The 27981-nt window shown below is 35.0% G+C and overlaps 1 protein-coding gene across 13 annotated transcripts in view; it reads left to right on the top strand.

Moving 5' to 3' along the window:
• The window catches only part of STK33 (serine/threonine kinase 33), a 234528-nt gene that overhangs the window by 106949 nt on the left and 99598 nt on the right, over positions 1-27981 (top strand). For 8 of the 13 annotated variants that reach the window (XM_074230244.1, XM_074230247.1, XM_074230235.1 and 5 more), the window contains exons 3-4: positions 1646-1679; positions 26905-27345. In XM_074230244.1, coding sequence (XP_074086345.1) covers positions 26962-27345 — 384 coding nt within the window. In that variant the 5' untranslated portion in view covers positions 1646-1679; positions 26905-26961. Of the gene's footprint in view, positions 1-1645; positions 1680-26781; positions 27346-27981 lie in introns of all 13 variants that reach the window. The other 5 variants (XM_074230242.1, XM_074230243.1, XM_074230240.1 and 2 more) reach the window with 3 other exon arrangements.

The following is a 27981-nucleotide window of genomic DNA, read 5'->3' as shown; positions in this document are numbered from 1 at the left end:
ATTCTTATGTTCATTTTTTTTCCCTGAGGAAATTACTATAAATGTATCATATAGGATCTTTTTAAGGTTTAAATAATAGGTAAGAGATTTACAGTCATAAACTTGTTCTTTTGGTTTGTTTTACACTTTTGCCAAAAAGGAGTTTATAAAGTAAAAAGTACATACAGATGGATGAAATTCTGACTTGTTTTGAGCTTTATTTTTCTGCACTATATCTCATGTTTATTTGTCCAGTTGTCAGGAACATAGAAGAAAACTATTTGAGAGCTAACCTTTATGACTTTCTAATAAATCCATTATGCCAAAAGACCTGTTTAAACATGATTCCTGGCACAATAGAAGAAGGGCTATTAATCTTTGTGTTTAAATAAAGATCTGCTAGGTGTGCAATACTTGATTAATTTTATGCCATCAAAATATGAATGGCATCATTGGTCTGTTAGATATTGTAGATTTTAGCAACAAATCCCTCAGATCTATTCATAAATTGGAGAGAGAGAAATGGGAGTAAATGTTTGTTCGATTTTGTTTTTCATTTAACCTAAAATAATTAGAATTCAGCCAGCCAAAAAGAAATTAAATTTCAAATCAAATTATTTGCAAACTAATTTAGTACGCAACTGCTCAACCAATTGTCTTAGAATTATTGGACTAAGAGAGGTAGAACATTATTTGGCTAAATGTTCTGCCATGGTAGGTTGGAAGGCAGAAATAGAAATCCTTAGTGAAGAAAAGGAGTTCTTTTGTTCTTCTGGTTTAGCTATTAAATACCTCTTAAGAAATAGCTTACTGATAAATCTCAAACTTTGAGCTAAACAACTAAAGTGCTCTTAAATCTCTGCCAATGTTACTGATGCTGTAATAGTATGATACCCAGAAACTGATGCTGAGCAAAAGGAAATACAGAACAAGGTAAGAAAGTGATAAAGCTGTTTTGATAACCTCAGTAAAACCTGCCTTTTCAAAAGCACAAAAATAACGTTGAAAAAAGATGTGATGTTGAAAATGTATGGTAGCATGTATGTTTGAAATTTGGAAAATATATGCTTTTATAGATGTAAGATTTGTCATAAAGTATCTCAACTGGACTGAAATAGTGAATTTCATTGGTTTGGAAAACTCACTGTGAGGAAACTCCTTTCACCCCTGGAGATCAACACTTTCTCTGCAATTTATAGTCTTAGAGAGTTGACTTGACTACCAATTTTTTAAGAAATCCCAACAACTTTTCATTATTAACATTTTTCTTCAGTTCCAATATACAAAAGTCCCAAATTTGTATTCTTTGTGAACGTGTAAATTGAATAGCTTTATTCTTGACATATGATTTTCTCTAAATGTAGACAAAAGTACTTTCACCCCCCTTAAACAGAAAGGTTGTAATTTGCAGATCCACTCTATTGCTTTGAAGTACTGATCGTTACAGACATTACAAAATTAAAAACATTTTCTTTCCTCTTAAAGCAGAATTACTTGTTAAATATAGATACATTCTGAGATTCCTTTGCTCCACTTTTGAGAAAAAACAAGACAAGTCTTTATATTAGCTATTTTTATTTTGTTTTATTATGCATAAGTTTACATTCAAAGTACTATGTAATACTCATGTTGTTTTTTTTTTTTTCTTTTTACTCTCCATGTCTAGAGAATTAACTTGATTCCTATCCATGCTTACTATGGTGAGTTTGAACTTCCTGTATAATATGAAATTTTCGCCTTCTTAGACATACAGTCAAATCTTTTCATTATAATGAACTGTACATAGAGTATACGTACCTCCTATTTGAATGCATCCTTTGCATCTTGCTGATCTTAGAAAGCTTTATGCACATTACCTGTGGTGAACATCATAACTTTTCATAGTCATAGAAACTTGACCTTATTTAAGCAAGTGCTAACACAAAGGGTGGTTTGTTCCAACAAAATACATAATTTAGTTTTATGTATAAGTGGTTCCTAAACTTGGTTCAATAATTTAATCCTACAGCCATCTATTAAGTACCTACTATGTGCATAGTACTGTGATGATGGCAGAGGTGGAAAAGTACAAAGATAATTTAGACAATCTTGTCTATAAAGAGTTTAAAATACAGTAAGGATAATATAACACAAAATTTCCTATGATTATACAAGTTATGTTGCAGAATACAATAGGCTCTAAAAAACATAGTAAGCTACAAAATACTAACTTTATATATATAAATTCGTGTAAGGTTAGCAAGAATGTTGATCCTGGATATCAGGGAAAGGCTCATCATATGGTGGCATTTGACTGGTCCTTGAATGATGCATTTTTTTAGTTTTTATGAAGCCACCATAAAGTGAGGTCAAGTATAGTCCCTGTCTTCATAGAAGTTGCAGCCCAAAAGGAGGAGAATATGACTTATGTACAAAGATAACCATAATATACAATATTAAATGATACATGTCCTTGAGAGTTGCAAAAGCAAAATTCAATGTATGGTTCATAAAGAGAAAGGTCATTGCCAATGAAAGGATTAGAGAGCTATGTTATGGAGTTGGCATCTGATTTGGTGTTTATAAAAGAAATTCAGAAGATAAAGACAGAGGAGAAGGAAATTGCAGGAATAAGGCATATTGTGAGCAAAAGCAGAGAGGTAAAAGAATGAAAACTGTGTTTAGAAGGCAGAAATGTTTCCCTATGACCTCATATATTTACCTTTGTCCCATCCTGTCTGTCTAAAAGCTGGATAAGGTACAGCAGGAGGAGGAATAAGCGGGCTACTTAGGGAAACAAGAGGTTAAGTGGGAGATAGGGGAAAGTGTTGCTCAATTTCTCTTTTTTGTCATCTGGGTAAAAGTTGGTAGGGAGAGGAGAGACAGTATCTGCAGAGAAAATCTAGGGATTATTCTATTCAGATACAGAAAGTATGGCTCTACTGACCTGAGCTACATGGCCCCCTGAGGGAGAAATGGTAATGAAATGACTGGGAAATATTGAATCAGTTACTAAATGAGGAGAATGACAGTATTATCTGAAGTTAAAGGACAAGTTTTAAGTAAGCAAGGGAAATTAATATTTAGCTTTCATTCAAAATATGATTTTTAGGTATTGTGGAGTGCAGACTTCTTTCCTTCTGTTCCCTCATCTCCTATCCCTCAAAAAACAAAACAAAACAGAACAGAAAACAGAACCACTCTTCTGATTTTAGTAATCAGACCAGTTCCTGAATGCTTAACTTTAATTAGTCTTCGGCATTCTAGTTGAACTTTGCCAACTTTCCTCTCCAAACAATTTTAAAACAGTTCATCAAACCAAATTCTGGAGTGACATAGCTAATGAAAGATTGAGGTGAGACATTTTCCATCCCACCAGAACTTAGAAGGTGGGAAATAGGTTTGTGAAATTGGGTGAGGGCTGACTCAGAGCTCAGCACAGTGGTAACACTAGTTGTAGCCCTTGGAGGCTGTAGTTGTGGTGCAGCAATAGTTCTAGGAGATGGTAGAGTTTTCCACACCTGTTCAGAAAGAAATTACAGGGGTTTGAGGGCAATGGGATCAGGACAGAACACTATTGTGCTATTCCATTGCCCATCATCCTGTTACTGGTCACATTTTCATGGAGGAGATAGATATAATAGTTTTAGGGCAGGAAGAGTAGCTTTTGGTCACAAGAAAGCAGGGGTCAAAGTCATACCCTTTGATGAAGCAATGCCACTTCTAAGTCTATATCCCAAAGAAATCATAAAAAATGGGAAAAGTCTCACATGTGAAAAAATACTCTATGTATTGGCAAAGAATTGGAAATTGAGGGGATGCCTATCAATTGGGTAATGGCTGAACAAGTTATGATATTTGAATGTTATGGAGTATTATTGTTCTATAAGAAATGATGAGCAACTAGACTTTAGAGAAGTATGAAAGATTTTCATGAGCTGATGCTGACTGAAGTGAGCAGAACTAAGAGAATATTTCACACATTAACTACAACATTCTGAAATGATCAACTATGATGAATGCAGCTCCTCACAGCAGTTCAGTGATCAAGGTCAATTCTTAGAGACATTTTAAAGAAAATGCCATTGACATCCAGATAAAAAAATTATAGATTCTGAATACAGAGCAAAGTATACTATATTTATTTTTTTTAAAAAAACTTCTTTTACTTTTCTTTCTCATGTTTTCCCCCCCCCTTTTAATTCTAATTGCTCTTTTACAACATGACTAATATGACGACTTTCACCAGATTGTTCGTCATGATGGGGAGGGGTAAGGGAGGGAGTGAGGGTGGTAGAAAAATGTGCAACTCATAAACTTGCAAATGGATGAATGTTGAAAACAACCTTTGCATATAATTGGAAAATTAAATAAAATTTCAATAAAAAAACAACAAGAAGAAAGCAGAGAATGAAGACCAGGAGATCAATGACCCTCTCCTTCCCCAGGTCATAATGAAGCAGAGTCATAATGAAGCAGAGTTCTCTGAACTCAGAGAAATATTATAATCCTTTTTATTGGGAAAAAAATCTTGCAATTTTTTCCATATTGTAAAAGTGTTCTCCATTCTGTATTGGCTCTTGTAAAACCCATTTCCTAAGCCACTTTGGACCTAATATTAACCTTACCCTCGTCATGCTCTGGGGAAAGGAGCACTCTATGAGGAAGGCACAACTGAAGCAGCTCAAAGGAAACATGACATCCATAAGTTTAGAGTACTCATCCCAGGTGTTTACATGGACTATTTGTGCTCAACCTGTCTCAAACCAACCAGCCACCTATTTGCCTTAATCAATGAGAAGCCCTAAGGTCTTACTCTCCCAGTTTAAGGAAAAGTAACCATTCTTTACTTCTTTGTCAAGTCTCTCAATCACTGAATAGGCTCTGCCTCAGTCAAACTATGACCTGGGAAAGACCTTAGTTTTAAAAGGTCAAAGTCTTTTACTACGTCTCTAATTGTCGTGGTCCATATCTAGCCACTGAATGAAAGTGAGGCTGGTGACTTTGCACAGCTCTGCCCAATTTACATCTAATTCAGTTGCATATTCATGGCATTATCTCCCTGAAGTCATGGTCCTCTTCCAGAGCAAAAGACAAACAACAACCATTATTTAAGTAAATGCTCTCAGGACAGGTAGAGTGAAGTTAAAATATTTAGTTTTAAGGTTCTGTATTACAAAACAACTTTATTACTTAATATTAGCCCAGTAAAATATGAAAGTGCTAGGGAACTATTCACAAATAATTTCTAATTACATTATTTTCTTTTTTTTTTCTTTCTTTCTTTTTTTTGCAAGGCAAACGGGGTTAAGTGGCTTGCCCAAGGCCACACAGCTAGGTAATTATTAAGCGTCTGAGACCGGATTTGAAACCAGGTACTCCTGACTCCAAGGCCGGTGCTTTATCCACTATGCCACCTAGCCGCCCCTTAATTACATTATTTTCTATAGAAAAATCATTTCCTACTTATTGGTTTCACCACTCATCAAGAGTTCTGGAATGAATTAATGATGAGTGTCAAAGTATCACTGTAAATAAAAAACAAAAAAAAATATATTAAAAATCAAATAAGAGAAATAGAAGAAAGTTTGAGAAAAGAAATGAGAGCAATGCAATAAAATTATGAAATATGAATAAACAAACTTGGTAAAACAAAAATACTGGGGAAAAACTCCTTAAAAAGCAGAAATGGCCAAATGGAAAAAGAGATAACAAAGCCCACTAAATAAAATAATTCCTTAAAAATTAGATTTAACTAGGTGGAATCATCATGAATATCAAGAAACAATAAAGCAAAGTCAAAAAGAATGAAAAAAATCAAAGAAAATATGGAATATCCTTCTTCGAAAAACAACCTAGAAAAGAGATTAAGAGGTGATCAATGATCAGATTACCAAAAGTCATGATTAAAAAATAGATATCATTTTTCAAACTATTATAAAGGAAAACTAACATATCAAAGAACCAGAAATTGAAAGAATCCACCAATCACCCAAAAGAAATATCAAAATGAAAACTCCAAGATATTTTAGTCAAATCTCAGAGCTCCCACCAGATACCAATATTTCAAATAATGTGGAGCCACATTCAGGATCATACAAGATTTAGTAGAGTAGAAGGCTTGAAAAATGATATTCCAGAAGGAAAAGGAGCTAGGAATACAAGCAAGTATAAACTTCCTAATATAATTGAGCATAATCCTTTAGGGGAAAATGAATATTTAATGAAATAAAGAACTTTCAAGCATTCCTGATAAAAAGACGAAAGCTGAATAGAAAATTTGGCATTCAAATGTAAGACTCAGGAAAAACATCAAAAAGTAAACATGGAAGAGAAATCATAAGGGACTTAATAAAGTTAAATTAATTACATTCCTATATGGAAAGATTATAATGTAACTCAAAAAAACTTTATCACTATTGGGGAATCTAATGGACAGAGAGACCTCACAATTAAATATCACAATTTGTTCAACCATTCTCCAGTTGACAGGCATCACTTCAATTTCCAAAAAATCCTTTTGCCATCACAAAAAAAAAAAACTGTTATAAATATTTTGTACAAGTAGTGCCATTTCCTTTTTCTTTGATCTCTTTGGGAAACAGACCCAGTAGAGGTATTGTTAGTCAATGGGTATGTAAAGTATGCCCTTTCTAAATTACTCTTCAACGGTTCACAACTCCCAACAAGAGTGCATAAGCATCCCAATCTTTTTACATCTTCTCCAACAAACCTGCCTTTTTTCAAAACTTCAGCTGGAGCATACTAGATTTTGCTGGAGGCTTTCACTTTAATTTAAAATAAATCTTTATGTTTCAATGCATTTCATATAACCATTATAGTGTTGGACTCTGCATTCTACTCCTCTGGTTTTTTTTTGGTGAGTTTATTCCATTCACATTCATGGTTATGATAATTGTGCTTTTTTCCTCTTTCCTGTCCTCTTTTCCTTTTTTCTTTTTTCCTTTCTTGGTCCCACTACTTTGTACAAGGAGGAGCAAATGAAGAAAGAGGTGTTTGTTCAATTCTTGAGAACTATAAATGAAGTGACCTATTTCTGCTCTGTTTCCTTTATTCTCTCCTTTCCCCTGCCCTAATCATATATTTTTCTTTCTTTCTTTCCTCTTAATTCTCTTTTATTATACCTTATTTAACTTTGCAGTTTGTTTTGTTAATCTCCTTTTATGATCCCCCTCCATACTTGTTTTCTTTATGACTATTCCATTTCTTAGCCTACTATTCCTCTTATAACCCTGTTCTCCTCTTCCTATTGTCACATTTCCCTAAGGAATATAATGTAATGCTACACTACAGTATTTCTGGGTAAAACAGTATTTGTGTAAATGTGTTCTATATTCTTTTGTCTGGTTTAGATGAAAATGAGCTTTGTGAGATGCCTATTGCTTAGTTCTTTTTTTCCATTTTGTATACTCTTCATCTAATGTACTCCTTTTATCCTCTTCTTTTTTGTCCCCATTCTAGCCCCTCATTCCTTCCCCATTCTAGCCCTATTCCTTCCATTTTCTTATCTTCCTTAGAACATCTAGACTTAATAAATCCTGTCCTCTCCAGTCCCTTGCCTATTGTATTTTATTTTTTCTATGACTATTGAAGACAATAGACTCTGAAGGGACAAGTGTTTCTTGTCTCTATTAACATGTAGATGATTCATCCTCATATAGTCCCTTCCAATGGACCAAACTGAAATATCTTTCAATGTTTCTTTTATCTCCTCCATTATTATTATTAATGTGATCTATTCAATTCTGTCATTTTTATGGAGAATTCCTGGAAGATCACTCTCTTCCATTGAAGGTCTATTTTGCTATTTCTCATCAATCTTTATATTTTAACCTTTTGGAATATCATATTCAAAAGTCTCCTCTTTATTATACTAACAGACATCAGATAGTCTTGATTGTGTAATACTGATTGTGGCTAGCTGGTATTTGAATGATTTCTCTTTGACTACTTGTTGTATTTTTCTTTTGATTTGGAAGCTTTGAATTTTGTTTGTGTTGTTCTTGGGAATTTCCTTTTGGGAGGTGACCAGTATATCCTTTCTGTTTTTATTTTTCCTCTACTTCTAAGAGTAAGAGATCTAAGAAGTTTTAACTTGCCATTTCTTGAAATTTGGCATCTTTATTTCTTGAAATAGTTTTCAAGTTTAATAATTCTGAAAATACTATTCCTTGACTTGATAACCATGCCTTACATTTTCTTTTTTTCCATCTTTTAAAAAATTTTTGTTATTAAATGTTTATTATGTACCAAGCCACCATACTTGGAGCTAGGGAAACAGAGACAAAAGGCAAAACTATCCCTATTTTTGGAGAGTTTATATTTTGGAGAGTAAAGGAGAATATACAACATTTAAGCCCACTTCAAATACTAACTGTGATTATGAGTGGCTGTTGGAGAATTGACTGAGCTAAATTCAGAGAATTTCATCACCAGGTGATCATTTTTCATTTAATTTTTTAAATTCATAATTCTCTCTTTTCCCTCTTCCTTTTCCCCATTCATTGTGAAGGCAAGAAAAACAAATTTCATTACAAATATCTGTAGTCATGCAAAACAAATTCATATAGTAGTCATGTCTAAAAAAGGAAAAGAAAAAAATGCTTCTATTTGTACTCTTGAATCATCAGTTTTCTCTCTGGAGGATGGGTAATATTTTTATCATGAGTCCTCTGGAATTGTGACTGGTCATTGAATTGATAAACTTTTCAAAGTTGATTACTATTGTTATTGTATAAATCTTTGCATCAGTTCACACAAATCTTTCCAGGTTTTTCTGAAATAAGTCTTTTCATTATTTCTTATAGTACTGTAGTATTCCATCGTATTCATAAACCATAATTTGTGTAGTCCTTCCTCCAATTGATATATATGTCCTCAGTTTCCAATTCTTTGCCATTATCAAAAAGAACTGCTGTAAATATTTTGTACATATTGGTTTTTTCCTCTTTTTTTGATTTCTTTGGGGTCATAATCTTTTTCATCCATAAAAACTCATGAAGTTTATCGACTAAGATATGGAAGTTGTTGGGATTACACAGTCAAAGGCAGACTCAGATCAAGGAATCTCCATTCTATTTTGGTTTGCTCTAATGGGACATTTTTTTCCTCATTTCAAGCTTCATCCCAGAAACATTGAAATAAGTTGATGCCCATGAAAAACTATCTTTTTGTCCTTAAAACATGTTTCACTTGCAACATAATATTAAGTATAGCTTAATAGTCAAGGATCTAGAAACCTTTTTATGCTTTTCTTGGGTCTTATATTTGACAGTCAAATTTTCTCTTCAACTCTGGACTTTTAATCAGTAATGCTGAAAAGTTGTCTTTTTGATTAATATCCATTTCCCCCCGATGGATACTCAGTTTTGCTAGGCAGATATTGCAAGCCCTCTGATCTTTAAATGTAGAAGCTACTCAGTTTTGTATTATTCTGACTGTGGCTACATGATACTTGAATTATTTCTTTCTGACTGCTTGTAATGTTTTATCCTTGATCTGAGAGCTTTGGAATTTGGTTATAATATTCCTGGGAGGTTTCATTTTGGGATCTCTTTCAGGAGGTGATCAATAGATTCTTTCAATTTTTCTTTTACCCTCTAAGGGTAGCCAGGTGGCACCATGAATAGAGCACTGGCCCTTGGAGTCAGAAGGAAAGTAGTTTGAATCTAGCCTCAGACACCACTTACTAGCTGTGTGATCTTGGGCAAGTCACTTAACCCTGATTTGCCTCACACCCAGAGCTATCTCCAGTCATTCTGAGTTATATTTGGTCACTGGACCCAGATGGCTTTGGAGGAGAAAGTGAGACTGGTGACATAGAACAGTACCCCCTACCAAAATCCAATCCATGTGCTGGTTATGCCATCATCTCCTCTGATGATTTTACCATCTCATTCTAGAATATGAGGGAAGTTTCCCTTGATAATTTTTTGAAAGATGACAATTAGGTTTCTTTTTTTGATCATAGTTTTGAGGTAGTCCCAAATTTTAAATTATTTCTCTTGTATCTATTTTCCAAGTCAGTTGTCATTCTAGTGAGGTATTTCACATTGTCTTCTATTTTTCCATTCTTTTGATTTTGTTTCTATTGCTTTTTGATTTACCATCATTGGTTTCCATTTGGACAATTATGCTTTTTCTTCATGAACTTTTATGTCTCTTTTTCTATTTTGACAATTCTGTTTTTTATAACATTTTCCTCCTCATTGGTTTTTTGTATTTCTTTTAGCATTTGGTTTAGTCTGTTTTTTAAGGTGTTATTTTCTTTAGTATCTTTTTTGTGTTATCTTTACTAAACTGTTGACTCATTTGTCATGACTTTCTTACATCACCCTCATTTCTCTGTCTAATTTTTCTTCCAGCCTCTCTTTCTTATTTTTCAAAATCCTTTTTGAGCTCTTACATGGCCTGAGACCCATTCACATTTTTCTTGGAGACTTTGAAAAATGTAGGAGCTTTGATTTTATTATTTTTTTCTGGGTCTGTGTTTGGATCTTCCTGGTCACCATAGTAAATTTCTATGGTCAGAATTTTTCTGTTGCTTGTTCATTTTCTTAGCCTATTTCTTGACTATTAACTCTTTGTTAACTTTATTTTTCCATTTTCCATTTCCACAATAATATTATTGTGAGAGTAAAAATAAACCCCCCTCCCCCCCAAAAAGATGAGAAACCTCAAGAATAGTGAGAGAGAAAAAAATGTATTTCAGTCTGTATTCAGATTCCAAATGGCTCTGTCCCTGGGATGAGTTGCCTTCTTTATCATAAGTCCACAAAAGAAGTTACTTCAATATTTTTCCCACAGTTGCTAATACTAACTATATTTCCCTTCACTCTATTCCTTCCCACACTCATTTATTCTATTCTCTCTCTCCTTTTACCCTGTCCCTGTTCAAAAGTGTGTTGTATCTGAGTACCCTCTACCATGATCTCCCCTATCTTCTATCACCTATTCTCCCCTTCCCACCCCCACCCCCCCTTATCGCATCCCTTTCTTCTTATTTTTCTCTAGGGTAGGATAGATTTCTGTATCCTATTAAGTGTGTATGTTATTTCCTCTCTGAGCCATTTCTGATGAGACCAAAGGCTCACTCATTCCCCCTCACCTTCCCCCATTCCACTCCATTGAGAAAGAGTTTTCTTGACTCTTATGTGAAATATCTTAGCCCCTTCCTCCTCTCCTTTCTCTTCCTCCCAGTACTTTCCTTTATTACCTGTTGACTCCATCTTTTTACTATATTATACCATTATATTCAGCTCCTTTCTGTGCCTTGTCTATATATGCTTCTTCTAAATGCTCTTATAAATGAGAAGGTTCATATGAGTTTTCACTATCTTCTTCCCATGCAGGAATACAAACAGTGCAACATCATTAAGTTCCTCATAATTAGTCCTTCTCATCCACTCTGTCTATGGCTCACCTGAGTCTTGTACTTGGAGATCAAACTTTCTGTTCAGCTCTGGTTGTTTCAATAGGAAAGTTTGGAAGTACCCTGATTCATTGAAAGTACGCCTTTTCTCCTGACAGAGGATGTTCAGTTTTGCTGGGTAGTTGATTCTCAGTTGTAAACCAAGACCTTTTGCCTTTTGGAATATCATATTCCAAGCCCTATGAGCCCTGAATGTAGATGCTGCCAAATCCTGTGTAATTGTGACTATAGAGCCATGGTAGTTGCATTGTTTGTTTCTGGCAACTTTTAGTATTTTCTCTTTGTATTGGGAGTTTTGGAGTTTGGCTATAATATTCCTGGAAGTTTTTCTTTTGGGATCTTTTTTCAGGAGGTGATCAGTGAATTCCCTCAATTTCTGTTTTACCCTCTGCTTCTAGGATCTCAGGGTAATTTTGCTGTATTATTTCTTGAAAAATGAAGTCTAGGTTCTTTTCCTGTTTATGACTTTCAGGAAGCTCAATAATTTTTAAACTATCTCTTCTGGATCTGTTTTCAAGGTTGGTTGTTTTTACAATGAGATATTTCACATTTTCTTCTAATTTCTGTGTTTTTTTTAAGAATAGTTTTATTTCTTCCTGAGTTCTTGGAAAGTCATCAGCTTCCTTTAGTTCATTATGCATTTGAAGAAGTTAATTTTCTTCAGAGAGCTTTTTTATCTCCTTTTCCTTATTCTTCTCATTTGCCTTTTGTGTTGCTTTTTTTCAATTGGCCCAAACTGGTTTTTAACATATTATTTTCTTCAGTATTTTTTTTTTGTATTTCTTTCATCAAGCTGCTGATGTGGTTTTGATGATTTATCTGCATCACTTTCATTTCTCCTCACAATTTTTCCTCTACCTCCCTTAATTGCTTTTCAAAGTCTTTTTTGAGCTCATTTTCTATTTCTTTTGGAGGTTTTGATAGAGAAGCTTTGATTTTGTCATCTTCTGAATTTTCATGGAACCAAAGTAATTTTCTATGGTCAGAATCTTCTTTTAATTTTCATTTGCTTATTTCCTCAGCCTATTACTCACTTACCACACTTACAAGGCTTGGAGGGGGGGGTTGGGACAACCCATAAGGACATTAATTCCTTCATGGTCTTATGAGAGGCTCTGAGCCCAAACTGCAACCTGGATTTGAGTCTGGGCAAATAGCTGAGTCCCCAGACCCCCTTACTATCTGTGGGCTGAAAGCTCTGGATGTGCTGGGTGGCTCTGCTGATTTTCAATGAAGGTTCTCACCATGGCTGTTTTTGAGGCTGGTGCTCACTCTGCACTCAACTCTGCTCTCACTCTGATGAGTCAGAGTTCTCTTACCACTCCTTCAAGCTGTTTCTGGTGATTCTGGCCAGGAGGTCTAGAAACAACCCCTCTGCCACAGACCCAGGTGCCACAGGGATCTAGGCATTCTGTCTGGCTGCTCTGTGCTGTGGCTGCTGCTGTGGCTGTGGCTTGGTTCACGGTGGCTTTTTCAGATGCTTGTCCTTGTGAAGCAGACCTTTCCCGCAGAACTTCTATGCTGTTTTGGACTGGGAAATTGTATCACTCGGTCTTTCTATGGGATCTGTCTCTCTAAATTTTGGCTAGAGTCATAATTTGATGGCTTTTGGAGTTTGGGGGGATGGGTTTCTGGGAATTCCTGCCTTCATGTGGCCATCTTGGCTTCTCTTTGTTAACTCTTTGTCAGAGATCTGCTTCTAGAATGGAGGTCATACTTCCCAAAACTCTAGGGGTTCATGCAGCAGTTTTCGGAGATACTTATAGGTTACCCATAAGTTTTCAGTTCTTCCAAGGTAGTATGATCTAAGGAGAGGTGTATTCACTACTCTCTTGGCCTATTCTCTGGTCTATGAGTGTCCACAAGCACTCTTTTCTTTTTTAATTTATTAATTTATTTATTTTTGTATTTTACAATTTTCCCCCTAATCTCGCTTCCCTCCCCCTACCTCCCCCACAGAAGGCAGACTGATAGTCTTTACATTGTTTCCATGCTATACATTGATCTAAATTGAATGTGTTGAGAGAGAAATCATATCCTTAAGGAAAAAATAAAATATAAAAGATAGCAAAATTATATAATAAAATAATGGGTTGTTTTTAAAATTAAAGGTAATAGTCTTTGGCCTTTGTTCAAACTCCACAATTCTTTCTCTGGATGCAGATGGTATTCTCCATCACAGATACACCAAAATTGTCCCTGATTATTGCACTGATAGAATGAGCAAGTTCATTAAGATTGATCATGAACGGAACCCCATCTAGCTGTTAGGGGTACAATGTTCTTCTGGGTTCTGCTTATTTTGCTCAGCATCAGTTCATGCAAATCTTTCCAGGCTTCCCTGAATTCCCATTCTTCCTGGTTTCTAATAGAACAATAGTGTTCCATAATGTACATGTACTACAATTTGTTCAGTCATTCCCCAACTGATAGACATTCAATTTCCAATTCTTTGCCACCATAAACAGAGCTGCTATGAATATTTTTTTATAAAAGTGATATTTTTATGCTTTTTCATGATCTCTTAAGGGTATAGACCCAGTAGTGGTATTGCTGGATCAAAGGGTATGCACATTTTTATTGCCCTTTGGACATAATTCCAAATTGCCCTACCGAAAGATTGGACGAGTTCACAGCTCCTCCAACAAGGTTAGTGTCCCAGATTTCCCACATCCCTTCCAAAATTGATCATTGTCCTTTCTGGTCATATTGGTCAATCTGATAGGTGTGAGATGGTACCTCAGAGCTGCTTTAATTTGTATTTCTCTAATCAATAATAAGAGCAATTTTTCATATCACTGTGGATAGCTTTGATTTCCTCAACTGTAAATTGCCTTTGTATATCCTTTAACCATTTGTTAATTGGGGAATGGACAAGCATTCTTTTCTGCCCTGGAACTATGAGGAGCTCCATGGCTGATGCAAGTTTTGAGTTGTTAATGCTCTTCCTCACTCTGGCAACTATGGGAATCTTCAGTATTATCAACATAAAGGCACTTGGGGGCTAATTTAGAAGGGTTTGGGAGGTATGAGAAAGTGACATTGAGAGGCATTAGAGATGGTCTTGCCCACTTCACCTTTTTTGCTCAGGCTTTTTAAGTTGTTTATTACTTTTACTTTTATTGATTTTATCTCTTATGAAGAAGCCAGTATGGAAGAGTGGATAGAGAAACTGGTCTCAGAGTCAGAAAGAACTATTTAATCTATATAGAACTAACTAATCTATACGGCCTGTATGATGCTGAACAAAGCACTTAAAGTTGTGGATCTCACTTCCTCATCAGGAGTTTATTTTCATTTCTTTTTCTTTTTGAATAACATTTTTGTTTTTTTCCAACTATACACACACACACACACAGACAATTTTTAACATTCAATTTTTAAAAATTTGAGTCCTAAGTTTTCTTTTGGTATAAATTATTTGTGTGCCATTATATAAAGCATATTTCCATATTATTCATGTTGTGAAAGAAATAAACCAAAACAAAGAAAAACATGAAAAAATAAAGTGAAAAATATTATATTATTAAATAAACATAAATATAATAAATATATATAAATAAAAATTATACTTTAATCAATATTGAGAATCCATCAGTTCCTTCTCTGGATGTGGATAACAATTTTCACCATGAGTTCTTTGGATTTATCTTGGATCATTGTATTTATTGGCTGACAACAGCTGAGTCATTCACAGTTGACCATGGTGCAATAGTACTATTATCGTGTATAGTGATGCCTTAATTCTAGTCTCTTCATTTTGCATCATAAGTCTAACCATGTTTGTCTGAAATCAGTCTGCTCATCATTTCTTTTCTTTTCTTTTTTTTTTTTGTAAGGTAATAGGATTAAATGGCTTGCCCATGGTCACACAGCTAAGTGAGTATTCAGTATCTGAGGCTGGATTTGAACTCAGGTCCTCCTGACTCCAGAGCTAGCACTGTAACCACTGTACCACTTAGCTGCCTCCAAAATTTTTATAGCACAATAGTATTCCATTACAATTCTATTCCACTACTTGTTTTAACCATTCCTCAATTGATGGCCATCCCCTCAATTTCCAATTTTTTTGTACCCTAAAAATAGATATTTTTGTACAAATAGGTCTTTTCCCCATTATCATTTTCTTAAATCAATGAAATAATAGGTCTGATGCCTTTCTCCTTGGATCCCCAAGCTTTTTTGAGGAAAAAAGAGTTTGTAAAATGATAACTATTCCTTAATTTAATAATAATGATTATTAATTATTGCTTGGTTATTTGACTAAAATTATGCAATATTCTAAAGGTATATCTTGTGTTGGTAACTGGAATCAACATTCAGTGTGTGTCCTTAATATAAAATCATATTACTTTTCATAGTGCCGCATAATTTCTTTTGATTTTCCTTAATCTTTAAAATCTCATTTTAAATATAACCTTTAAGATAGAAGCTTATTATGAAAATCAGAGAAATCCATGTTATTTTCAAATTTGGATTCCCCAAACTAATAACATGAAGGTTTCCAGCTAACACTTGAAGACATGCTGACTAATAAACAGACACGACAGAGCTTATGAAAATTAATAAAACATACAGAAGTGGGGCAAATTTAAGAATTGTGAACATCGACTCAGAAAGAAAATCAATATTTCTGAGTGGATGGAGAACTAGTCTAGTTTAGAGATAGTATGATTTGGGTCTAAGAATTCAAGCCTTATCTCTGATCCATACTGCCTTGAGGTTCTGGGGAAATTGCTTAACTTTGACTATCTTTAAGATATCTCTCAAGTTTCAGAATAGTTGCTGATCTGCAATAGTAGAGAGATTTACCTCATTTGAGAGTTTCTATTACCAGCGAAATCACAGGACCAGAACCTATGCTGCCTCTCCAAAACAACAACAACAAAATCATTAAAATTGGAATTGCAATTAGACATTATTTATATCAAAGGTCACAGGCCCTTAGACAATCCATTTCATTTTGCAGATTAAACAGAGGTCCTGACGTCATGCAGTGTGAGTGAGGGTCACATCTTTGGGACAAGCCTCTAGTCACAAACTAGATGTTGGGGGAGAGTGGTGGGACCCTACTAAATGGGCATGGGGTTTCTCCTCTGTGCTGTATTTTTTCCTAGGATGTGGCTTGGGAAGTTGCTGAGGCTTTCATGACCTTTACTTCCAGCTCTGGTCCAATGTGGGAAGAATATTGTTGTGGGACTAAGGCAGGAGCACTATAAGATAAATCTGGGACATGAGCTCTTTGAAGATATAGTATAAGAGGAAAATGGGCAGAGCAAAAAATGAAGCAAGAAGATTTTGTTGAGGGAAGTACACAATGTGGGAATAGGGAGGATTGAATAATAGGGCAGTCTGCTGGGATCTCGGATGGAATTAGGGCCCAAACTAGTAAAGCCAGGTAGAATATTTCTGGGGGAGTTAATTTTCTTGGTCAAGCAGGTTGAGATACCGAGAGGAGGGAGCAGAGAGAACCCAGACATCAGGTGTGGGTCGAGGTTGTAGTGCTCCATCCTGTTGGAATGCCCAAGAATTGGCAACTAGTTATACAGGCTTCCTGCCAGGGAAGGAGTTAGACAAGGGAAAAGGTTGAACATTGCTGGGGTTGAATGAGAGTCTGTGCTATTGTGCTTTGCACCTGGTCAAGGAGGTAGCTGTTCTTGCTCATTAGTATAATGAGTGGGGTGGGGAAAATGTTTGGGGGCAAATGAATCAGATTCAGTCCGAGGTGGGGAGGAGCAAAGCCTTTCAAAGTGCATATTACATCTGGCATTTTTGGAGGTGTTCAATCTATTAAGATATCTTAATAAACAACCATTTTAATCACTCTTAAAAATAACCCAACTGCTGGGCAAGAAAGAGACCTTTCTGAGTGATACTCCAGCCTTATTTTAAGAGAATAACTCAGAATTTGAACCTCCATAGAAGCATAAAGGTAGCAAAAACAACTATAGTCCTTACAGGTCCTATAGGTTGAAGGCCTTATTCAAGGTCACAAAAGTGAAGGAAACCATTGAATCTGCACAGGCCCAAAGAATAGAAGGGTTTATTCAAGTGACCTTGGACAGCGAATTAGTGACAGCTCTCTTAGGGCTCATCTTAATTTTGTTTTATTGGGCATTATCTGATTTGTACAGGAAGAAAATAATAAACTCACTTAAATTGTAAATGCGTGGCTGATCAAAATAGTAAGCTTCTAACTACCAAAAAACATCTGCCAAAGAAAGAATCAATTTAAATTTTTCAGGACATTATGTTCCATTTTTCTAATATAGCCAGTTTCTTAGGAATAAAACCATTTGCACATGATGATTTTTGTAGATAAACAATCAGAATTCCATTCCTTTTGGCAAACTTCATTCAAGTGGACTATCCATAAAATGTTTCCAGGCATGAATCTAATGAGCTCAGAATGAGAGAGGGGACTTTTCTATTTAGCAAGTGAAGTGTGGGGACCAGTCAATAAAGCCTGTCTTTCAATTTTCAGGTATAGAAATGAATTTTGAACAAATGTAAGTCATAGCACATACTGATTTACATTTTACCCATTAGCTCAGAAGTTTAAAAGGTATATTAGCAAAAATTCCATTTTTAGATCAGGTACTGGTTGAGGGGAGGAGTGGAACAAAGATTGAGGGAAAATGTCTGCTTATGGAAAGAAGACAAGAAAGAAGAAAAGAAAAAAGGGAGGAATGCAGAAGGGGAGAGAGGGAAAAGGGGAAAGAGTAGAGAAAAAAGAATAACTGAACCTTGACTTCTTTGTTAAGGTACTCCACCATTATGCTCTCAGCTTTCTACCAATCTTCACTGATCCTTGGTGGGACTATTCCTAATATAGAGATTCTTTTTTTTCTAGAAAATTACAGTTATGATGATCTCCTTTGAGAGACTCCTTCAGCCACTTGGGATCTATGATCTAGGAAATCAAATCTTCTCATTAGGAAGAAGAGAATGAGATTGAGAATGGTATTACAGTACTTTCTTAAATCTCTTTACAGAAAATATTCTCATTGAGGGAAGGCCAAGTCCTTTCTAGGTAGCAGAATTTCATTGAGATATTCTTAGGCAACCCTTGTTTACATAATGTAGAACACCAGGAGTGAAAGGGAACATAGTTTAGGAATTGAATCACATCAGTTGTCTCCTTTTTTTAATCTGTAGAATCTACATTTATATTATTGGGTCAACCTGTATTTTTTGAAGGAATGAGGTTCAAGGACCTCCCCCTTCCTCACCAATATCCCTAAAATCACTCCTCAACTTGGAATTTCCACAGAGGTTTTAAAGCTTTGGATGATCAACTAACCTAGATAAAAAAGTGAAATCTTGTAGTCTCAGCTAGTCTAGTATTTCTAGCCACTGAAGGGTAGAATATTTCCTGAAAATCTTGAAGAACATGCCTAGATAGTTCCTCAGGATTATTAAACTGAAACTTTTTTTAAAACCTTTTTCTCCTCTGACATGCTGGCCCTCAGAGCATTCATTTTAAATCTTAGTAGATTGGAAAAAGAGCTTTTGCCTTATTCAAGGAATGCCCTGGATTTCATAGTTGGAATTCCTTAAATATTCATGCTTATTCTATGCAAAGTTCAAATGTCTTATTCTCTTTTTCAGAACCCACTCTAAATCTGCTGTCTTTTATATTTCTGACCTCATTTACTCCCATGTCTCTCTGACCATTCTTCTATTCTTTTGACCTTCTGCTCATATCCCACTCATTTGTGGCTAGTTCTTGCATCCCTTGTGCTTATGATAACCCTTTAACCTTCATAAGGAAGAATCTCTTCTTTATCTCCTTCCCAAAGTTCCATCATTCTTAGATGTATTTTAGCCATAATTAACTATATTCCTGCAGTGCGCTGTGCCATTTTTTTTACTGCTTGTGTCTTTAGTGTGATAATTCTGTGCTCTTATCACAATTTCTTTATATGCTGTCATTCACATTAATATTGCCTTCTGTTTACATATTCTCTCTTTCCTCAAAATATAGCTAAAAGAAATTGAAAACAAACCCCATCAACTTGTGAACCCCTAAGTGGTAGTAATATTGAATGACCTCAAGTATTTTTTGATTCAGAGCTATGGTCTTGCTGGGAACCTTCAAAGATGAGACTTTAAAAATGTGATTTTTTTTTTAAGGAATGGGTAGGTCAGCAAAAGGGACTGTAGGCTGTTTGAATCATTCTAGGTATTTGATTACCAAGAGCTTTTCTGCTTTCTAAAGCTTTAATTCCAATCAAATGCCTTCTAAAGTAGTTTAGTTTCATTTTCTTTATCTCTAATTTTGATTATTTTTAACATCCTAGATTGACTTTTGTTTCACTCGAATTTGCACTTGCATATTCACTGCGCACGCACACACACACACACACACACACACACACACAAACACACAAAAGTTCAATAGCTTTGATTCCAGCTTTAATTCTATCAGATCCTGTTTCAACTGTTAACTCAATTTGTTGATATTATATTCAAAGATTTATTGTAGTCATCATGGAAGAAAAAATAGAAATCAGAAAATGATTCTGGTCTTATAGTGTTTACCATCTATTAGGGCATTTGAGATAACGTTGAGAAGATAGATAAAGTCATGTAGAGCCTTCATTCCAAGTTCAAGTGCTCAGATTCCTTTTAGAAGGAATAGAAAGCCATTGAAGGTTTTTAACTAGAGAAGTGATATGGTCAGAATTGCACTTTAGGAAAGCTAGAGTAACAGCATACAGTGTAAAGGATGAATGACACCCTTGTAGATGATGCTTTTTAAAGCTATGTGCCAGTGATAATTAGAGTGAAACAGAATTAATGGCAGCAAGAAGGGAGAGAAAGGGAGGAGTGCTTGAGATATCCCAAAAGAAACAACTGGATGTGTTAACAGAAACTATGGGTCAAGAGAAAGAAATATGATAAAGATAGTAGTGTGGGTAAATAGAGTTCCAGTAAATAGAAGAATCAGGAAATGAGCAAGAGGAGTTTAAATTTGGATATATTGAATCTGAGGGAGCAGCAGGATATTCAAATAAAGATGTCTAGACATAAAGGAACTTGAAAGAGAAGCTGGTACTGGAGAATGGGGGCTTGGGAGTGATTTGCATAGAGGATTAAAATTAAATTAAATTAAAAATTAAATTAAAATTAAAATTAAAATTCTCTGAGTGTCCATGTACAAAAAAACATTTTTAGTAGCTCTTATCATGGTGGCAAAGAATTGGAAATTGAGGGGATGCCTATCAATTGAGGAATGATTGAACAAGTTGTGGTATATGAATGTAATGGAATACTATTATTGTTCTATAAGAAATGATGAATGGGAAGATTTTAGAAAAACCTGAAAAGACTTACATGAACTGATGCTCAGTAACTTTAACAGGAAAACATTGAGGATAGTAATAGCAACATTGTGTGATGATCAATTATGATAGACTTAGTTCTTTTTTTTTTTAGATTTTTTTTTTTGCAAGGCAAATGGGGTTAAGTGGCTTGCCCAAGGCCACACAGCTAGGTAATTATTAAGTGTCTGAGGGCAGATTTGAACTCAGGTACTCCTGACTCCAAGGCCAGTGCTTTATCCACTATGCACCTAGCCACCCCTAGACTTAGTTCTTAACAATACAATGATCAAAGACAATTCTAAAAAACTTGTGGTGGAAAATGCCATTCACATTCAGGAAAAGAATTATGGAATCTGAATGTAGATCAAAACATAGAATTTTCACTTTTTTAAATTTGTTTTTTGTTTTTTCTTTCACAGGGTTTTTCCTTTTTGTTCTGATTCTTTCACAATATGACTAACTTGGAAATGTGTGCTTGTATAATCTGTATCAGATTGCTTGTTGTCTTGGAAGGGGAAAGAGAGGGAGGGAGACATTTTTACAAAAATGAATGCTGAAACTATACTTTTAATTGGAAAAATAATATATTAAGAAAAAAATTATTTGAGTGCTGAATGCAGTCTTTAAGGAAGGAAATGTAGAGAGAGAGAAGAGGGATGAGAACAGAATTCTGAGGAATATCATCTATGGTAAAGGAGGAGGAAAGAGCCATTGTAAAGACATTTAGAAGGAATAACTAAGAGATAGTAAGTAATAGGAGAACCAAAGAGTGTCTTGGGTGAGTAGTGTCTTGGGACATTTAGCAGAGAAATCAAGAAGAATGAGCATGATGAAAAAGTCATTAGATGATTAGGTCATTGGTTATTTCCTCTCTCTCTTTTTCCCCCTCCCAGTTTCCTTTTTTAATAGCTGGGAAATACCAGCAAACATGAACATTTCCATATATGAAAAACAGAAAATAGAATTGAATATGAAACCATGAATTTTATCACATATAGATTTAAAAAATATTTATTAAATTTAACATATAGGATCAACACTTCTTGACTTATATGTATCCTTTACTAAACTTCCTTCTGCTTTCTTATGAATATTTGTACATTTCATTGATATTTTTCTTTCTTTTTATCTCTATGATTCTCCCCTTTCTAAGTCTCCTTACCCCAAATAAATCCTTCCCTTGTAACAGATAAGTGTAATCAGTCAAAGCAAATTTATATATTGACCCTCTCTGAAAATGTCTCATTTTGCACACATTTCCTTTCTAAGAGGAGACAAGAAGCATACTTCATCATCAATTCTCTGTAGAGTGATTAGTCATTGCATTGATTAGTTCTTATATCTTTCAAAATTATTTTTCTTGTAATATTGTACTTGTATAAATTATTCTCCTGTTTTTTGCATACTTCACTTTGTATTAGTTCAAACAAATCTTCCAAGATTTCTCTGAATCTATTCCATTTATCATTTCATATATCAGTAATATTCAATTACCTTCATATACTGTAATTTGTTTTGCCATGCCCCAGTTGATACCCCAGAATGTTCAATTCTTTACTACAACAAAATGCTGCTATAAATATTTTTGTGCATATGAATCATTTTCCTCTTTCTTTGATCTATTTTTTGGCATACAGATTCAAAGTCTGTAAGTGACATCACTGGGTCAAAAGATATGCACAGTTTTATGACTTTCTGAGCTGAGTTCCAAATTGTTTATCAGAATGACTGGACTAGATCACTATTGTATCCACCAGTAGTGATTTAGCGTGACTATTTTATCACATTTCCTCCAACATTAACCATTTTCTTTCTTTGTAATCTTTACCAATTTGGTAAGTATGTGGCAGATCATATTAATCTGCATTTTAGAATAATTTTAATCTGTATTTCTCTTATTATGAGTTATTTGACATATTTTAATATGATTGTCATTAACTAGCATTTTTATTTTGACAGCTGACTGTTCCCAACTGTGTTTTTATATATTTGTCTCAATTTAATAGGATACCAGTCTTTTATCCAAAAAATGTCCTAAAAAGAAATTTGAGTTTTCTTGTTCCCTTTAAATTCTAACTGCACTGATTTTGCTTGTGTAAAAACTTTTCAATTTTTATGTTATTGAAGTTCTCTTTTTATCTTCTATGATAATCTCTATCCTTTGTTTGAACAAGCAATATTTGCGAAAGATATCTCACCCTTTTCCCTAACCTGTGATATTTCATCTTTTAATCTGGGTATTACATTAATTCTGAGCTTACAATTGGTATGTTATGTGAGATATTGGCCTAAACCTAATTCCTATTAAAATGAATTCCATTTTTCCTGGTTGTCTAACAGTGGGTGAGTCTTTACCCTGATTGCTGAAATTCTTGGGTTTATTATCTAGTAATAGTAACTATGTTACTATGTTTTTTCCCTTCTGGGATTTTAATACCTAATTGACCCAATGGTCAGTGGAGTAGAAAAGGAAAGTAGACAGCTTTCAGAGATTTGATATACAGTACTGCATTTATTCATCTGAATGAGACCATCTGCAAATATTAAGACTGGTTTGTTGAAAATGATGGGGAAATTCAGAAGCTACTAATTGAAAAATGAGCTCCATAAGATATACCACCAGGACCGTATGTCTGTCTCTAAAAAAGTCAGCATTTAACATTAAAGTTCAAGTGAAGCTTAGAGAGATGTAGGATTGTTGTCTCAGTAAGAAAGCAAATTAAATTCAGTTTTATGCTGATGGTAACAGTCCAAAGCCCTTTTATGATGCCCTAAAGGCTATTTATGGGCTGAAGACCTATTATGCATCTCAATTAATCAGGACTGATGGAAACATATTGATTACTGATATAGATATTTTCTGGAAGGAGGGGCTGAACACATTTCATAGTGTTCTCAACAGGCAGTCATCAATCACTGCTAAAGCCACTGCTTGAAAGTCAATCCCTCTTTAGCCAAATTTCCAACTGAAGAAGTTTTGAATGCTATTTGTTTCTTTTTATGTGGCAAAGTGACTGGTGCTGATTCTATTCTAGCTGAGATTTATAAGTTGGGGAGCATCATTGCTCATCCAAATGCTGACTGAAATTTTCTGGGTTATCTTTTTTTGGGGGGCGGTTGCAAGGCAATGGGGTTAAATGACTTGCCCAAGGTCACACAGCTATTAAGTGTCTGAGGCTGGACTTGAACTCAGGTGGCCAGTGCTCTATCCACTATGCCACCTAGCTGCCCCCCTGCCAATGTTCTATCCACTATGCCCCCTATCTGACCAGAGGAAGTTATCTCTCAGGAGCTCAAGAATTTTTGCATTGTCTATCTCTATAAAAGTCAAGAATGATGGTCAGAAGTACTTTCAATGTTTCTTTAAAGAACTTTGGAATTGATTGGGTAGCATAGGAGATGATGACAAAGGATTGCCCAGAATGGCTTTCCTGCATCAAAGAACGGATTCTGTTCTTTGAGCAAAACAAAATTTCAGCAACTCTAAAGAAACCTGAGATATGCAGATGTAGAGAAATCTCCATCCCATATGTTCATATGGACTATTTGTACCCGACTTGTGCTAGAACCTTCCATATTCACATTGATCAGTCATACAGCTGGACACACACATTTGACTCTAATAGAGTGATTCTTTGAGAATGAAGGATAACAATCAGATCTATTTTGAGCTTACAGTGATAGGTCATGTGAAATATTGGTCTAAATCTGATTCCTGTTTATCCCGTCTGATTTCCATTCCCCTCAGTTTTTGTATAACAGTGGGTGAATCTTTACCCCAGTAATTGATATCCCTGGATTTATTATAGACTGTGCTATGTTTTATTTCTTCTAGAACTTAAATACTTAATTAGCCTGATATTAAGCTTTTCTTTTTTTTTTTTTGTCCACTAGTAAATACTTGAGATAGTTACTCCTTTGTAATATGGTTAGAGATCTGGTATCCAGGCGATTCCTTCCTTCCTTCCTTCAACCTTTTTTATTTTTTATCTGCTCTTTGAGATTATTTACATTTTATTTCATCAGATGAATTTTGTTATTATTTTTCCTAACTCTACAAACTAATCCTTTGGTAGTTTTAAGTTATATGACAGAATCTACACGTTTAGTATAGTATTGTCATTTTTATTTTATTGGTTCAATTCAACCAAGAACAATTAATATCTTTTCAGTCATTTAAGGTTGTAAAAAGTGTTTTGTAGTCACAGGTCTTGGTAGGTATTTTATAAATTTTGTGCTTATTTTGAATATTATTTGTTCTTCTATCCCTTCCTATTGTGTTTGGGACATCACCATTCTGAATACTTAATCTTCAGAATGCACAGAAAGTAAAGATTCCAAAAGATAGGCTTCATGCAGAAGAAATTAAACCATGTGAGATGACGACCAAGAACATTACATCCCATCAACCTGCCTGTTAGTGGAGTTGTCACAAAGATGCTTTCAAGGACTCAACGGAAGATGAGCTCACAATTCAATACTTTTAATCAATCATAAAAATTCAGTCATTTTCTGCATGTGGGCAGAAGATTATAGAGCATTAATACAATAGAGTAATTGTAGGATAGAGATTTGTCCTCAGTTTGTTTCTAAGCTAATTGAACAAAAAGTCGAGAATAAGATAACAAGCACTATGAGGTAGATAATAGAAGCATTATGTGCATTTTCCATATGAGAATGCTGAGATTCAAGGAAGTTAAATCATATTATCAGGGACACATTGGTAGCCGAGGTATGAACTCACATTCAAATTCAGTTCTTCTAACTCCAAGCAGTTTCTCTGTTATATCACAGTGTTTCTCCATTCCAAGTATTATATACTGCAAAAAGACCTATATTTTAAGCCTGTACTTTTACCTGTGTTAGCCATGTGACAGATCCCTCACCTGTAAAGTAAGAAGGTTAGACTAAATGATCTCTCAGGTCTCTGAGTTCAAAATCTTAATCTCTGTGAAGATTGTTTGTAGGTCATTGCATGACCTAGTTAAAATGAGCCCAATATAGCAGAAAAATGGATGTGATCATTTATTTCACATCTAAAGGGCTGTCATATGAAAGAAGGATTACCCCTTTTGTTTAGCATGGAAAGCAGGACTTGTACTAATTGGTAGAAATTATAGGGAACCAGTTTCCAACAAATATTAGCTTTCTTGGGAGATAACTCATGTTTTTCAAGTAGAAGGTGGAATATTGTGGAAGGGTTCCTTATTAAAGTTCCTATTTGACCAGGTGATATCTTCCAATTATGAAAGTCTCTGAAAATTTGAATAGCAGTCTTCCAAAGGTCACAGAATTGAATGGTGGCAAAGTTGGGGTTCAGATCTTGGCCTTCTGACTTCAGGTTCAGTGTCCTTTCCTCCACTTGGTCCCATACTCCTAAAATGAATAGAAGAGAGGACCCGATACACTCTACTTTGCTTATAGAGAATGAGAATGAAAGTTTATTTACATTTTCATCATACAGACTTTTAGAATAAGATAGTTCCCTTGAAAATGTTGCAGCTCTACTGTAAATAGATGTGAATTAATAAAGCTGTTTTAATAAGGATACCAAAGAACACACTTATGTGTCATATATGTTTTTTTTTTTAATTATGCTGTTTGGCATTTTCACAATCATAGTCAGACAGAAAGTAACTCTTCTGATTGGAGTGCAAGGCAAATGTCCAATCACTGCTCAGGCAGCCCTGTGCAATTATAGGAGATAATGATCCATTCAATGAGGATATATTTCTATAAAGGGTCTAGTTTTTAGAAATTACATTCTCATTGGTTTTTCACTAACCTCTTACATCCAGGAATATTGTAATAGAATCAAAGACCTAAAGAACTAAAAGAGAGCTTAAAGATAACCTAACTTAATCCCTTTAGTTTACAGTGAGGAAACCGAAGCCCTGGGTAGATAATGGACTGACCTGAGATCACTCGGGTAGAACATAGCTATATGTTCAGACTCTGAGTAGCAATCCTTTGGACTTTGAGCATCCTCTGGTTTCTAGCCAGATAGAAGCTGACAATTTTCATTTCTTTTGTTTCCTGCAGATCTGGTGTGCCAATGGCTGTTTAGTGTTTCATTAACTTGCAAGATTGCACCAAGCAAAAAGGTAGTTTATTTGAAGGAACTCACTTCTTGCTTTTCCTGCCATTTGTTATTCTTTCAAACAGGCTCCTCATCTCTTCTGCATGTGGCTGAAAAACTAAAATACATAAATCAATAAATAAATGGCTGATTGTAGCTTTGGCAGAAAATCCCTAAAATGCCCTGAATGTTCTGGTAATTCCCAACCAGACAGGATTAATGCATGTCGTTGCAAAAGAAAAGATGGCTCTGATTCTTTCATTTCTGTAGTGGAGACATCCCAATCTTCAACCATCAACAGTATAGAGTTTCCACTTACAACAAATACCAACAGAAATAAAAACTCAACCATTGAAAACAGCACCATAAAGGAATCTGTCAGCTTTGAACAGACATTGGAAGAGTCACCAAGCCTCTCTCCTTTTCTCTCCACACTCCCATCCCAGTGGTCATCCCCAAGCTTATCCCCATCAATGATTTCACAAGCATCTTTCCATCCAAAGGAACAATTCTCTAGCCCTGGAGAGGTGAGCAGATTCTGGTCAGTGGCCTATTTTGATTTTGTGTTTGTTTCCAGGTGTTGCTCAAATCAATCATTGCCCATGACCCTGAATGACAAGGAGTGCTCAATTCAATTCAACAAACATTTTTTTTTAAATTCTTACTATTTGAAAAGCACTCTATTTATTATTGGATAAGATACAAAAATGAACCAGATGTAATCCCTCCCCTGCTGAAGGAAGTTATAGTAAGGTATCAATTCCCCATACCCAATATCCAGTCTCCTTTTTCTAAGGAATAGGATTGAGTTTAATCACCATGTATCATTTGCATTGGAAAATTGTATCAGTGATGTGTCATGATTGCTTATATTCTTATTTCATATTCTGAAGTAGCATGGACCCACATATAAATATACGGAGAGAACAGAGATGCACCACACAACCTCCTGGCAATCTCAGACATTGAACAACCAAGGCAGAAGTTTTCCCCCATACTTAACTAAAATCTGCATGGAGAATATCACCAAAGATTGAATAGTTTGACCCATTTGGCACCACTGAGTCCACTTAAAATTATCTTCCCTTTATAACCAAGTAGTTGGAATTTCTGAAGCTCAGCTCTAGTAAAGGGCCCTGATGTGCAACCCCACAGTTCCCCTA

The sequence above is a fragment of the Macrotis lagotis genome, chromosome 3, assembly GCF_037893015.1.
Source record: "Macrotis lagotis isolate mMagLag1 chromosome 3, bilby.v1.9.chrom.fasta, whole genome shotgun sequence".
Taxonomy (NCBI): domain Eukaryota; kingdom Metazoa; phylum Chordata; class Mammalia; order Peramelemorphia; family Peramelidae; genus Macrotis; species Macrotis lagotis.
Note: the sequence above shows the minus strand (reverse complement) of the source record. Positions and strands in the feature narration are given on the sequence as shown.